This window comes from Eurosta solidaginis, chromosome 2 (assembly GCF_040869045.1).
Source record: "Eurosta solidaginis isolate ZX-2024a chromosome 2, ASM4086904v1, whole genome shotgun sequence".
NCBI classification, from domain to species: domain Eukaryota; kingdom Metazoa; phylum Arthropoda; class Insecta; order Diptera; family Tephritidae; genus Eurosta; species Eurosta solidaginis.
Genome location: NC_090320.1, coordinates 11,365,302 through 11,381,475, shown reverse-complemented (window position 1 = coordinate 11,381,475; position 16,174 = coordinate 11,365,302). Strand labels below are relative to the sequence as shown.

Here is a 16,174-nt window from a genome sequence, read left to right as displayed (position 1 = left end):
AGGCGAATGACAAAGTTTTGGGAGTTATCGGCACACAAATTATCGATCACTTAAATTTCCCCATAACTCTTGAACCAAGCCACATAACAAAAGTTTTTTTCCTGCAATATTTAGGCCTCCACATTTAGATTAATCCACAACTTGCTATACAGTTCCATCATTAACCCTTCAATGCAAAAACTCAAATATATTGTTACATAACTGACCCAGCACATAAATTGTGTCATATATCTTGAACCAAGCTAGGTTTTTTAAACTATTCTATTGTATTATGTAGCGACTTTCATGAGGATTACACCACATTTAAATTCAAAGTTGTATTATTAATGGTTCGATTTCTACGAGCGATTTAACTACGAACTGATTTTTGTCTATATCTCATGAGCAAAGCAAAATTTCAACTTTTTTTCTTTGCAAAATTTCAACTTTTTTATCAGCGCCTAATTTAGATTGATCCACAATTTGATTCAAGTTTCTATCACTAACGGTTAATGCGCTAAATGCAATAATCGGTTTTTCGATTAATTGTGTCCTCTTCTTGAACGAAAGCAAATCGAAAAGTTTTTGTTTTTGCAATATATTGTAGGTTAATCCACAATTCGATATAATCTTCTATCATTAACCCTTAATCCGTATACAATGACCCAGCACTTAAAACGCCCTATATCTTTTGAATCCAGCTAGATTTTTTAAACTTTTTTTGGATCATTATATTGGTACTTATTTGCAGATGACACAATTTGACTTAGGGTTCTATTTGGCTTGGGTCAAGAGATATACACAAAGGAACAAAAGTCATCGAAAAACCAATTAGTCCACTTAGCGCCATAACCATTCACGATAGAACCTGGAATAAAGTTGTGTCTCAATCTACAGGTAGGTAACTACATAATTCAACACTTTTTTTTTTTTTGAATTTGCTTGGTTCAAGAGATATAAACAAATATACAGTAGTCATCTGAGTCACTGCACTTGGAACATATAACATCGGCCTAAAAGTATGCAATGGTCGTTTTGAGTTAGAGGAAGTAACAACATTTTACACACACATCCACACTTTTTAGTGCAAATTGTCTGCTTTTGTAGTTCTGCGAGCCTGGTAATTCATCAATGTGATCAATGTAGAAAAACGAAAAACGCCAATGGAAAAAAATTGTCCGCGCGACGACCGCATTTTTTGATCTATGTTTTTGGTTCGTAAAGTTGCTTAGTGGAGATTCTAGGTTCAATTTTTAGGTGGATATTGCACAATAAACGATTTGAAAATATCAGACGGTCAAAACTGGTTATGCCATTCTTTGTTAAAAGTGTCCCATCCATTTTTCTTTTTAATGCAGAAGATGCAAACTCGCTTTATCAATTCCACAATAACCTTTCAATTTCGGTGTTCGGGGTCGCCAGAGCCTCGGCTGTTGAAACAGAATTCGCCACGGATAGGTGAGGTTGACAATTGGGTTTGGAGAAGCTATATATTGCGCTGGCAACCTGAATCTACAACATAAGTAGTACTTGGACTTAAGAATTGCAACTATCAGAGATTGGTAGGCCGTAACATACACTACAAGACGAATTCGTTCAACTGTTTTCCAAGTCTACAACAAATACTCCAAAGCCGTAAAAAATCCTCAGTAAAAAAGCATAAACAAACCAAAACGTCATAACATCCCTGGCGGCTAATTTTTTTCCATTGGCGTTTTTCGTTTTTCTACATTGATCACATTGATGAATTACCAGGCTCGCAGAACTACAAAAGCAGACAATTTGCACTAATAAGTGTGTGTGTGTGTCATACTTTGTTACTTCCTCTAACTCAAAACGACCATTGCATACTTTTAGGCTTTTGTTATGTTCCAAGTGAAAATTACTACTGTGAATTGGTATATATCTGTTGAACCGAGCCAAATGACAAAGTTTTTGTTGTTGCAATATATAGCTACCTACCTCTAGATTAGTCCACAATTTGATACAAAGTTCCAACTTTAACCCTTTAAAGCCAAAATGCAGTTTATTGGTACACAAACGACCTAACATCTACATTCTCCTTTATCTTTTGAACCGAGGAAGACTTAACTTTTTTGTTGCCATACGTATATGTAGATTAAGACACAATTTGGTTCAAGGTTCCATCATTAACGGTTCAAGCGTTACGAGAGATATCGACAACTACTGGCAACTAAACAAATTATTGTGGATATCTCTTGAGCCAAGCCAAATTTCCAATTTTTTTTTGTCATTATATAGCCACCTACTCGTAGAATGCGGCATAGTTATGCGCGAGGTTCTATCGCTAACGGTTGAAGCGCTAAGTGGATTAATCGGTTTTTCGATTATTTCTGTTCCTTTTGTGTATATCTCTTGAGCCAAGTCAAATAGAATGCTGAGACAAATTGTGTCTTAATCTATTTGTTGGTGGCTATAGAATGCAAAACAAAGTTTAGAAAATCTTGCTTGGTTTAAGATATATAGGTAGGTGCTGGATCAGTTGTGTACCGATAAGCTTCGATTTTCGCCTGAAGGGTGAATGATGGAACCGTATATCAAATAGGGAATTAAACGACAAGGATATACCTACATATTGCAAAAACAGAAACTTTGTCATTTGGCTTGGTTCAAGAGATATACACAAATTTACAGTAGTCATATGAGGCATTTGCACTTGTAGAACCAGCCTAAAAGTATGCAATATTTGTTTTGGTTAGAGGAAAGAACAAAATTTTACACACACACACACCCACACGTATTAGCGAAAATTGTCTGCTTTTGTAGTTCTGCGAGCCTGGTAATTCATCAATGTGATCAATGTAGAAAAACGAAAAACGCCAATGGAAAAAATTTGCCGCTAGGGATGTGTATGACGTTTCTGTTCTGTGTGGAGTAATTTTGGCAAATACAGATAGTTATTTCTGATACCGCTGTGGAATAGTTGGTAAAGATGCTTCGCGGATATTCCGAGTTCAGTAGGGAGGGTCGCTTTCCACAAAGGATTTCAAAAAAAGCTCAGTTGTGGAAAAGTACACGTTTTGGTGGTACTTCTCTTGCTGAAGTGCAATATAATCATCGGGATACGGTACGAAAGTCGTCATAATACACATAAATAAGTATGTGGATCGAGCCGCTAAGGCCACCTACAGTATTTAAGGCAAAAGGCAATGATGGTATAACAAGAGGTACTGGATGCAATTGAGAAGTGTAAAGTGTTACCTAATGCCATTGAGGATATATTATAGATTGGTACATGTGTAAACGTGGTATAAGTCTCTAAAACTTCCAGTATTCTGAATCACAGTTATTGAAGTTAAGTTTTTGTTTTTGCAATACATCTGTACGCACTTGTAGAATAATCCACAATTTGACATAAATGTCTATCGTTAACCCTTAAATGCAAAGTGGGAATTTATCGCTACACAAATGAACTTGGCACCTAAATTGTCCTACATATATCTTTTGAATCAAGAAAGATTTTAGAATTTTTTTTTTTTTTGTATTATAAAGCTACCCACTTTTGCAATATTTAGATACTCACCTGTAGACTAACCCACAATTTGATATTCACTTCTATTATTAACCCTTCAGTGTGTACCGATAACTCCCGATTTCTCATTAAAGAGATAATAATGGAACTTTATAACAAAGTGTGGAGTAATCTACAAGAGGAGGCCTACATGTTGCAAAAACAAAAACTTTGCCAGTTTTGGATGCAAAAGAAAAAAAAATTGAAATTTTGCTTTTTTCAAGAGATATACACAAAAATCAGTTCGTAGGCAGCACTGATCAATGAACTGACAAATCGCACGTATAAATTGAACCATTAATGATAAACCCTTGAGTCAGCTTGTAGATTAGTCTACAAGAAGGTGGCTTTATAATACAAATCAAGAGGCTCGAGAATCTTGCTTGGTTTAAAAATAAAGGGCAATTTAGGTGCTGGGTCATTTATGGACCTATAAATTCCGGTTTTTGCCTTGGAAGTGTTAATGATGGAACTTTATATCAGATTGTGGATTAATCTACAAATAGTGGGCTATATAATGCAAAACAATTGTTTCTAAAATCTTGCTTGATTTAAGAGATATAGGGCAATTTAGGTGCTTGGTTATTGTGTACCGATAAATTCCCATTGTTGCTTGAAGGGTTAATGATGGAACTTTATGTCAAAATGTGGATCATCAATCTACAACTAGCTACCAAGATATTGCAAAAATAAAAACTTTGTCATTCGGCTTGGCTCAAGAGACTTCAGTCATCAATACCGTTCCACCAGAGCAGCATTGGCTTGTCTCTAATAGCATGATGTCAGTAAAATACGCTTGGCTTGAGTCCCCAGCTGTTATCTATATGCCTCCTGCAGCCGTACAAAGCATCCGGTGCTTTCCTAGCTTTTATTAAGATACGCGCAATGGATTTGAGGGTTGGCCATCTGGATGACATCTTGTTAACATTTTAGACACATATACTTTAAGTTTCAGCTTTATTTTTGGGTTTCTTCGCTTTAAATGCTTTTTTTTAAATATAGTATACACATATCAGTAATTTAATTCAGTAAACTGCATATATAATAGTTTAAATAAAAAAATAGAGTAATGTTATTCATCACGAGAAGAAAACTAAACAAAACAAAAATTTAATATTTAAAAAACAATAATTTATGCCCCTATTACCGTTTACAACTCAACTTAGTTGGGTTGTAATTACAACAACTCAACTTTAAGACAACTCAACTCCTGTTTGGTATTACGAATTACAACTTATTTCAGTTGAAATTGAATTGAGTTGCCAACTTCAGAAAGTGATGATTTGACAGATAAATAAACAGCTGATCAATTTGTGGCAGAAATTTAAGCATTTTCAAATGTGTTTTTTTTTATTAATATTATATGAAATCTATTTTATAATGACAAAAATGTTGGTGATTGACATTTCGCGAATACGGAAAACATTCGCGTGATCATTCCAATCCCTTGGAACTACCAAGCACCAAGTAAGAAAATGTTTAAGTGACAAACAAATAATAGTTTCATATGAAGTTATTTTGCAGATTTGAAAGGAAGCATTTTACTCAGTACTAAACAAAATTAAGGACCATTTCCGCATACGCGTTCGTATTTTAAAATTATGCGCCATACTCCGATTCCTTGCTGACGGCAGCTATCAAATATGATGTGGAAATGATTTTGGTGTTGGACTGGTTTTAGATATTATTGAGGAGAATATTTGTGCGAAGTAGATTAAAACCCAAACAGAAAAAACTGTATTTTACTCAAATAGGATACCCAGGAGTAGTGATAAGTATCAATGGGACTCGCATAATTATTTCACCTATTTTGGCTGCATCCGAACTGCGGCCAGCCTCGTCCAACTAAAGTCAAAAAGTTGTTCAATGTATTTCATTTAAACGTTGCTTTTTCTAGAAATGTGTACAAAATTGTTGATTATTGTTTGATTAAAAAAGGTTTAACTACCGGCTTTAAATGTTTTGCTTTTTTTTTGGTAACGTTTTATAAGCCCGTGCACCATCTAACTCTTATCAAAGGTGGTATCAAAAGACGGGTTTCCATCTCCGTTTTTAGGATTCGAGAGCGGAAACTAAAAATTTTATTTCTTTTGAAAGATATTTACAAAGACCCACAAAATGGCCCGAGAGGGTACGAAATATGAGGCCCGTTTCACAGTTTTTTTTGCACAGAACATCGTTCTGCGTTGACGGCCTTTGGCCGCGATTCGTAAAAATAACTCTGGTTGGGTCCAACACCTTTCTGCATAGCTGTGTACAAAAAATCTGGCAAAATACAACAACCACATGAAATTAGATTTTATTAGAAATAAAATTTTTAATTTTTGTGGTAATTCTTTACGACAGCATGACACTGCTAATATGTACGTGTCCAAAAATATCGAGAGAGGTATTAAACGATGCGTCTTGGCATCAGTATTAATAATCCGAAGGTGGAAAATAAAAATTTTAACTCCTTCAAAAGATATTAAACAAAAACCGAAAAAAGACAACAACATTACAACAACCACATGAAAATCGCCAACTTCAACTACAAATATCTCCGGACAAGAGATAAAATGTTTCTTTCCCGCCTTCGGATTATTGTTCTCGAGATTAATACGCGTCTCGATATTTTTGGACGCGTATTACCAGTGCCATGCTGTCGCAAAGAATTACAATTTTTGTTTTCCGATTCTTAAATCGGAGGTCGAAACGTGTCTTTTGATATCAACTTTGAACATCTTTGTTAAAAATTTGGCGGTGAACCGTCTTCTAAAACATAACATTTTTTCAAAATAACTGCAAAATTGCATGAGACAACTGCTAGTAAGCAGTTGTAAGATTTTGACGTCTTTGACAACTACACCAACACAAGGTTGTAAACGGCAATGCCACAAAAAGTTGTAAGACTAGACAACTCAACCGAAATTTTTTTTGACAGGTTGAGTTGTAATCTGTAATACCAAATTGCGAAATTTCAACTCAACCAGAGTTGAGTTGTAAACGGTAATATGGGCATTAAAAAAATGCGCATAAAAATACATGTACGTATGTATACAGTTAAGTAGGTATGTAAAAATAATTTAAAACCACACATTCGTTCGAGCGCCTTACAGCCGTCTCGCATATAAATGAGTTATACACTGTCTTGCTCCTACTCATACTCTCTTTAACTTCTCTTATTGTGTAATTGCTTTCCGTTATAAATTGTCTTTGTTCTTTCTCGCACACCCTTTTAACTTTTTTTTTTTTCGTACGCTAAATAACTAATTTTACTTATAACTATTATATTATCTTAAAACTATTTAATTTAACGGCGGCCACAAACGCGCATCACCATTATCATCACCATCATCATCGTCATCAACTAACACTGGCTCGCTTTGTGACCAATTGGGAAATTGTTCTTGCACAACATCAACATCATCCAAATCAATTATTTCTGTACTTTCTGCTGCTATAAATGTACTACTTTGCGGTAATAAACGTTGCTCACTAAAATTCGCACAATATGAGTCATCTTCGATTGGCATATAAGCATTATTGCTCAAATCCATATCGTCATTCACAACACCAACAACATCATCATCATCATCATCATCATCATCATCATCATCATCATCACCGTCGTCATCAGCATCAACGGTAATTGTTTCAAGTGCAACGGGTGGTTCATACTCCATACGACGTACACCACTCGGACTACCAGCAACTAGACCTCCACCACCACCAGCATTACTATGACTAGGCGCCGGCATATGGGTATTAGTTTCCGCATCCACATCCATTAGCCAAGTGTGTACAGTACTAACGCTTGTGCGTAAACTACTATTATCATCATAGCTTGGTGTGGTGCCACTATTTTTTATGCCAATTAAATTTTGATAAATGTTAATATCATTATGTCCCAATTGCACAGTGGGTACAGCTTCGACATGCAATTTGCCACCACTCAATAGGCAGTTCGGTTCAAAGTGACGACGGCAAATTTTAAAATTCATATTTTCATGTAATTTTGGATAATAATCAATTTTTAAATTATGACACCATTTTGTGCATAAAATGCGTTGACCAGGGAAGTTATAAAGTTGTTGCATTTCATGACATGTCCGCACTATGCATTTGCTGCGATATGGAGCTGGTGGTTTGAGTATATGTGCTGCAGCCGTTGGTGTGCGATTGCGTAGTAGAAGTGTTGGGCGTGCACCTTGACGCAGAGTACCGTTGCTATTAAAGCAGTCTGCACGGAAGTGTGCGCTACAGATCTTCTTGTCCGTGTTGCGATAGAGTCCCTCATCAATTCCAAGTATTTGACACCATTGTCGATAAAGATCACCTGAAAATGAACAGGAGAGATAGTTATAATATTGTGGCGAATGGGACATCAATAGGCTGTTAGTAAATAATCACGGAACAACAAAAACATGAAGCAGCCAAACTTGTGTACATGCACACGCATAACTAGCAGCTCGAAGTGAAGAGATATCTCACACACACACATGCAGTCATCAGCCGAAGTTTTTACTGACACATACACACGCAAATAACTAAATTACCAAACAGGAGATACAGCAGTTCTAGAAGGTGAAACGTCTAGACCTTTGGAGAAATATTCGGACGAGGAAACAGAGGGTATAAAAGCCGCGCAAGCTGAGTAATAACTTATCAGTTTTGATTTAAACACGCTATTGGTTGTGAAGTATGATTGTGAAGTAATACTCCCAAAGTAATCCAAATAAAGACCAATTTGCAATACTAAATGTTGGAGTTATTTATACGGCAGTTCGGTTCAGCGATACATGCATGCACATTTTTATATTATAATGATTGTAGAGATGATTGGCTTATTTTGAAGTACTTAATGAGCCAAGGGAACAAATATCTTCAACGAGTAGACCAGTGCAGTATTAATATGATCATCACGTCACTTGTACACCAGTGACCATCGCGTGTCTGGTAAAAAAAACGTGTTTTCACGTAATCTTTAACATTTATCTTCCCCATAAACACGAATTTTATTCACAATAAATATTTTTATGGGACGAATAAGGCTTGACGTTTATATAAGAAAACGGCCATAATTTGAATGAATATTGCAACGAATTTAGGGAAATTCCGCTTATTCCAAACCTTATGCTAACGTTTGAATCGCTAAACTGTTGAATAAATATCTCTAATATTCAATAATGCATTATGGTCTTTATTAGACTACTTTGAAAGTACTTCACAATAACACTTATACTTCACAACCAAAACTGATTACTGATTACTCAGCTTGTGCTTCTTTTATACTCTCTGTTGCCTTGTCCGCATATTTCTCCAAATGTCAGAACGTTTCTCCTTCTAGAATCTACTACTTGGTTACCAGCTATATGCATGTGTATTTGAAGTTTATAGCCGCTCGCATAGCCCTATGCACGTGTATATGTGAGTACTACTTCGGCTGATGACCACATGTGTTTATGAGTATCTCTCCGTTGCCTTGTATGTATGTGTGTAGATGATAATTGATTTAATTAAACAATTTTAATTTTAGAGTGCTAAACGACTTATGTATACGTTTTCAGTTGAAAACTAGCAACTGATGATGACACCACGCGCGTGTCGAAACAATTGCATTGTTATAAATAAAACTAATTTTAAACGACTAAAAGGTGTTGTTTCAATTTTATATGATAATTGATTCGTTTACGTACATGAGAGTGGCAGCTTACTTTATTGTTATTCTGCCTTTAGTTAGTGATGCTAATATTCGTCACAATATGATTACGATGTGATGTTTAAGAACATGTTTGTATCACGCGATCTATTATTAATTCGTTCAGGAGTCCGAGACCGTGTTCTTGAACTCTTGTATAACAGAACTTTCGCAGCAAGGTGCAGTCAAATAGTCATGCTTCTTTGCATAAATTTAAGGAGACTTAATCAGCAAGACCAGTCGGTGATCCTTCATCATGATGATATAACTAATGTCATCACATTGCTTCTGAAGATTTCCTCTTACTTTCCTGGGAGTTGCCGTAATGAGATATCCACACATGATTGGCAAGATAGTTGCCATCAAGAAAAACTAGTATCCAAGTTTATGTTGTTGCAGCAATATCTTTTATTATTTTTTATTACCCTTTATCACTACAACAACAGTCATTTAAGTAGACTATTAAGCCAGCCTGCATAAGACATAGTTATCATCTCTCTTGTATATTATACTATCCAGCAACGAGTAAAAGAATACATAAAGTCTTGACCGAAGTAAAGAAGTTCTAAGAAATGAAGTAACAATGCGATGTCCCCGTAATTTTTTCAAGAAGAATGTGATATGGATATCACAATTTTACAATGATGCACTGAAGCTCCAAGTGTCGAACGATGCAACATCGAAAATTTAGAAATAACCTTTTTTGTGCCAATTAGAAAAAAGTATTTCTATGCGGAGTCGCCTGAGCTGATAGCCATAGCAGGCTAGTGCTCTTTTTTTTTTAATCTTAAAATTAATTTTAAGCCTAAATATATAATAATAATATGCGTGTTGGCCGCTCTGTCATGAAAAGCTACTCAGTGAAAATTCATCTGCCTTGCAGCTATCGTTTGGACTCGGCATAAAACAAGTAGGTCTCATCCCGCCGATTTGTAGGAAAAATTAAAAAGAGCACGACGCAAATTGGAAGAGAATCTCGGCCTAAATGAACTCGAAGTTAAATCGCGCCAAGTATTTATTATATATTTTCCCTTATTTGGAAATGATTATGCCGTGAATTAAGCACATAATTAAATATAATATTGCTTGAGGGCCGTTTTGTTGAGCAAAGCAGAATCATAAAATATTTTAAAAGTTATCAATTTAGTTAAGTATTGGTTCCAAATTATGCATTGTATAAGCTAGCTTATAATATACAAAAATGTGGTTGTCGTTGTTGTCGTAGCAGTGCTTCGCCCTATACAATAGGTGCGACCGATCACATATTGTCATCAATATCCTCTAACAGGAGTCCAAGGAAACTTGCTGTTTCAACAGGGGTAGAGCATAATGTGAGGGGTGTTAGAGGCGTTGGTTCCACATTACAATTAGAGATGGTTGGTGTCATTTGGGGACACATTGCAAGCAGGGCATACATTTTGTATGTCGGGGTTGATTCTGGATAGGTAAGAGTTTAACCTGTTACAGTATCCAGATCGAAGTTGAGCTAGAGTGACACGCGTTTCCCTGGGGAGTGTGCGTTCTTCTTCCGCTAGTTTTGGGTACTGTTCTTTGAGTACTGGATTCACCGGACAATTCCTGGCATAAAGGTCCGACGCCTGTTTGTGCAGTTCACTGAGGACCTGCTTGTGTCTTTTTGCTTCATACGACTGAGTTCTCAGGTACCGTATTTCCTCATAATGCTTACGGAGATTACTCCTTAAGCCCCTGGGCTGTATTGGCTCATCAATCAGATGTCTGTTGGGATGCCCAGGTTTCTGGGTATTCAACTGGAACTGTTTGGTTAGCATCTCATTTCTCTCCCTGATGGGGAGTATTCTCGCCTCATTATGTAGATGGTGTTCTAGGGACATAAGCAGACAGCCCGTGGCGGTTTGAGAGCAGTGTTTTGGTAGGCCTGTAGCTGCTTCCAGTGTGTAGTTTTTAGGCTTGGCGACCATATATGGGACGTGTAGCATGCAATCGGCTGGCCAATTGCTTTGTAAGTGGTAATGAGCCTTTCTTTGTCTTTTCCCCAAGTACTGCCAGCAAGAGATTGGAGGATTTTATTACGGCTCTGGATTTTATGCACAATTGCGACAGCATGTCCACCAAAATGCAGATCCTGATCAAACGTTACACCCAAGATTTTGGGGTGTGGGACAGTCGGTAGCGTAGTGCCATCGACGTGGATGTAAAAAACGGTCGAGATTTGGGACGTCCATGTTGTAAATAGGGTCGCAGAGGATTTAGTCGGTGATAATGCCAGATTTCGCGTGGCGAAAAATGTGGTCCCTTAATCAGTCATTGATTTACCTTGTAGCAACAACTCTTATGTAATCGTCTCACGTGATATGCCATTTATCATATTTTAATATAGATTATCTTTTCCATTTTAATTTTAAAATAAAGCAAAATTAGTATAATTTCATATATCACTCACCTTTTGGAAAATTATAAAATTCCACACCATCTTTGCTCTTCTTGCGTCCACAATGCGGCAAACAGCATTTCATTTCCGCTTCTGCTGGCCGCTCAACGCTATGTATAAGTTTGCTATTGTGTCCTAGACGTAATGTGGGCACAGCCCAAACACGCAAACTATGACCACCAACACAAAATGGTTCGAAATGTTCGCTACATATATTATAGGCACCATTTACATAAGTGCGTGGATCAATTTTTAAATTAAAACACCATTTTGTGAATAATTCAAAATCATCTGGAAATTTCGAAAATATTTTCAAATCTGGACGTGTGGCGGTATTATTACCACAATTGGAAACACTACAACTAATTGCGCTGAGTTTTGGCATTGGCGTTGGTGTTGGTGTTGTGACACGTACTGTTGCTCCTACTGCAGCCGTAGATGATGCTACTGCTGCTGATGTTGCTGGTCGATTAACGGGTGTTAAAGATTTTGTTGTTGTCGCTGTTGGCATCAACGTAGCAGCATTTATAGGCATAGGCGCTGGTAAATATAATGTTGGCACAGCATTTCTATTTAAACCATGTGCACTAAAACAATCCGGCTCAAAATGTAAATCACATACGCGTAACTCGGCATGTTGACGCAAGTCATACGAAATTTGTGTACGTTCAGTCCAAATTTTAACAAATGCTATATTGCTTGGGAAAGGATACAGACGACGTATCGCTTGTGTATTACTACAAGCGGGCACATTACATTTAAGTGTTTTCGTAGTTCTTGGCATGTTACCAACACTCATTGCAGTGGTGCTGCTGTTGCTGGATTGTAGTACAATTGGTGCCGGTGGTAGAGGTTTGGCTTGTGGATGTGGTGCTATTGTGTTGGCATGTCCTCTAATTTGTTCAAAATGTCCATTCCTATAAATATCTTTGCTATTGTGACCCAAATCCAGTGTTGGTATTGCATCCGTTACTAAACGTTTATTATATTGTGAGCGTTCGAAATGTAAGCTACAAATTAAATGTGTATTTCTTTGAGCCTCATTAAAGCGCACGCGCAAATTATATTCCCAACGTTGCAGGAAGACAGGTTCAGTTGGAAAACGGAATAAACGTACGCCCGTCGAACGTGTACGACCACAATGTGGCAGACAACATGCACGCTCTCTAGGCGTACGATTGGGCAACAGTTGGTTTCTATAAAAGGCTGATGCGGGTGTACCCTCATTAACTGGAGTTGGCCTTTCTTCGCGTATAACATCCAATAGTGAATTTTCATTATCATCACCCATCATGTCATAGGCGTCATCATCATTATCATAATCATCATCGTCGACAACCGCATTATAATTATGATAATCATCAGTATCAGCAGCATGCGTACTACGTTTTGTGGTGGCGCTTTGTTTGGGTTGTGCACGTTCAATTGATGAAAGTAAACCCATATTTGTTGGTAATGCATTAGAACTTTCTTGATTTGCTGTTTCTATATCCATATCATCATTTTCATTATAGCCTGCAGTATTCGAATTTCTATAAACATCTCTATCGAAATCATTTAACGGCTTCATTGATTTCATTTTTGCTTTATTGGGTCTATCATTTGTGAAGAGTATGGCTGGCGCATTTTTTCCTAACTTCAATGTGGGGACAGCCCATCTAAAAAGTTTTGCTTTATTTTCATATAGTATTAGGCATTTTTCTTCAAAATGTTCACTACAAATTTGATAACGCCAAGGCGCTTCGCCATCATAATCAACTCCCAAATTATGTATCCACTTATCGAAATGGTCGCGGATAGTTGGGAATTTGAATGTGCGCACCTTATCTGGGTATGGTTGTTTACGACAATGTGAAAGACAGCATTTACGTGCACCTGGAACTAACGTCTTGTCGTCATCTGGTGTGATTGTAGCTGCCGCTGCGGCTGCAGCTACTGCTGCTGCTGAAGTTGAAGGACTGTAGGAGATGAGTAATAATTAGTAAAAAGTAAACATAATACGAATTGATGTTATACTACTTCGAACTTTGTACGTCTTACTAACCTACTTACTAACAAATCCGGTAGATTCAAGACTCGTGTATAAAAAGCAAGCATTTGCCCTGACTTGATTTTTTTTTTATTTAAAAGGTGACTTGTGCAGAAACAAAATACTCACTATTTAACCCGAAGTCCTCATGGATCTAGAGGGTGGGAGCGGGGGGGGGGGGGGGGGGGGGGGGGGCTGGCGGTCTAGAAGGTCGCATGTGGTCATAAGAAACCGTTCACGAGATGGTCGGGCTTGGTACTGGGACGTACCGGATATGCATCGGGCAAAGGACCATCAACATCGATAACACAACAACAACTCACTATTTACTCAGGTCAAACGAAATGCTCTTGAGAGGAGAGATGAGACTAAAAAAATTAGGAAAGGATGGAAATAAAAGGGAGAGGGATTGGGGAAGGAAGTTAAGGGAAAGGTAAATATCTGAAACACAGATCGTCCCAAGCCGTACCGAAAATCGAACCGGGACTAAAAATGAAACCAGCATCTAAACCGAGACCGAAACAGGAAAAGTACAGGAACCAAATCCCGAACCATACCAAAATCAGAATCGGAATTCAAACATAAACCGAATTTATCGATTTTCAAACCGGTACTGATACAGCACCAAAATCATAAGCGGAACCAGTTAACCGAAAAAAACTTTAAATGGCAGTCGATTTTTCAGGCCCGCTTTTTCAGTGCAAGTTTATACTACAATTAACTACACCAGAATTTAACCTTGCTTAGGTGCAATTCTTCTGTGTAAATTAAAGTTGTTTGGTAAAGTTAATCTCAGTTCAACCTTGTCAATATGGCTGTTTAATCTAGGTGTAGAATACGGCAAATAGAAGGGGAGTTCCGATAGGACCAATTCGGCAAAAAGGCTCATCGAGATTTCCAGCAACTTAACCAGACATTACGGCTTAAGGGACTTCGAATATACTAGTAGGAAGGTCACTCTGTAGTAAGAGTCGACTCAAATCTACAGACCCAGAGGTTTGAGGTTCATGAAAATCGTTCCAGACTCAGTCAGGGTTGTATCATAAGGCTAAAGAAGTTTCACTAACCTGTACACTGCCCAAATCTTCGGGGAGTGTATATGCGGTTACCGCAGCAGACCACTCCGCGCTTCCCAAGGCAGTCGGTTCTATGTACCGGAGCGACTCGGGATTTTTCCCGACCAAGGACTGTCATTTCAGTGTGACCCCATTTAATTTGTTTCGTCCCTCCCACAAATTGTCATCCTCCCAGCAGCTCCTTGCAGCAGGACTGCTACATATTCTCTTACTCCGGGAAGGTATCGAACCCAATCCGAGTCCGTCTCCTGACCCCGGTCCTGAGAAATGGTTTTGCTGCATTTGCCAGAAAAGAATCTTTTTAGGACGGTCATACTCTGTTCAGTGTGTCTCGTGCAAGGGATGGTTGCATCGGACAGGTTGTTCTGGGCTTGATCCCAAAACCCGACGTCCACGTAACTTTTATAAATCTTTTGTGGCTCCTTGCTGCTCACGCCCAAGGGCGTCCCGTAGTCTACGCCTAAGCGTATCCCCACTACCTTCCAGCAGCTTCGCTGCTCAGCAAGCCACAACAAGTACCCGCTGCTGCTCGCGCCCCACGGCGCCAACAACTCAAACAGCTGATACCACTCATAACTACTACCTTCGTAGTAGAGCTGGTAGCAATGCTGAGCATCAGCCCCTGCCCGGTCTTCTTCTCCCCCCCTCTTTTCTGGCAGCAATCGTGCAGGTCAGGGAAACAGACTCTTAGTCCCTGCCTCCGTTTGCACCGTCTGCCAGCACAGAATATATAGGTTTGCGACATTCGCTCAATGCAGCTCCTGCCTTGGGTGGTGCCACTTTCCTAGATGTTCTGGTCTCCGCGACGGCAACCCCTCGACGGGTTTCATCGCGCCATGTTGCCAGGTCGCAAACCCAAATCATCCGGGTACCCCAATGCTTGCCCAAGGGCGCCCAGTTCCAAGGCCACAACAGCAATTGCGTCCTGGCCTTCCACAACCTAGGCGTAGTCACCCGTCACTTACCCCTAGAGTGGCGGCGTCACCCCTCATGCACTTCAGAATTCTGCAGTTCAACTGTAATGGACTAACTGGGAAGATTACGGAGATAGTCGATTTCATGAAGCGGCACAACATCCGCATTGCTGCGATTCAAGAGACTAAACTCACAGCAAGATCTGCATTGCAGACCTGCTCTAGTTATAATGTCCACAGGAAAGACCGCGAGAGCGGAAATGGAGGCGGCCTCGCGTTTATTATACCCCACTCTGTGCAATATTATATATTTGATCCTGGCATCGACCGCAGGGACAATGTCTTAGAACGTCAAGGCCTATCTGTCCGGTCAGGCGATGCAAATCTAGAAATCATCAACATCTACATCCCTCCTGTCACCTGTTGCCCCAGTGGATACCGCCCTAATATCGAGGCCTTACTCACTGGCAACAATCGCATTATCTTAGGCGATTTCAATGCCCATCACGACCTATGGCATTCAAACTTGCGGGCGGACAGTAGGGGTGAGATGT

The 16,174-nt window shown here is 38.7% G+C and overlaps 1 protein-coding gene across 2 annotated transcripts in view; it reads right to left on the bottom strand.

Moving 5' to 3' along the window:
• Positions 1–4,451: 4,451 nt before the first annotated feature.
• Positions 4,452–16,174, bottom strand: part of LOC137239284 (uncharacterized) — a 92,519-nt gene continuing 80,796 nt past the window's right edge. For both annotated transcript variants that reach the window (XM_067764385.1, XM_067764386.1), the window contains exons 9-10: positions 11,614–13,559; positions 4,452–7,829 (exon numbers count right to left, since the gene is read on the bottom strand). In XM_067764385.1, coding sequence (XP_067620486.1) covers positions 6,799–7,829; positions 11,614–13,559 — 2,977 coding nt within the window. In that variant the 3' untranslated portion in view covers positions 4,452–6,798. The remainder of the gene's footprint in view (positions 7,830–11,613; positions 13,560–16,174) is intronic.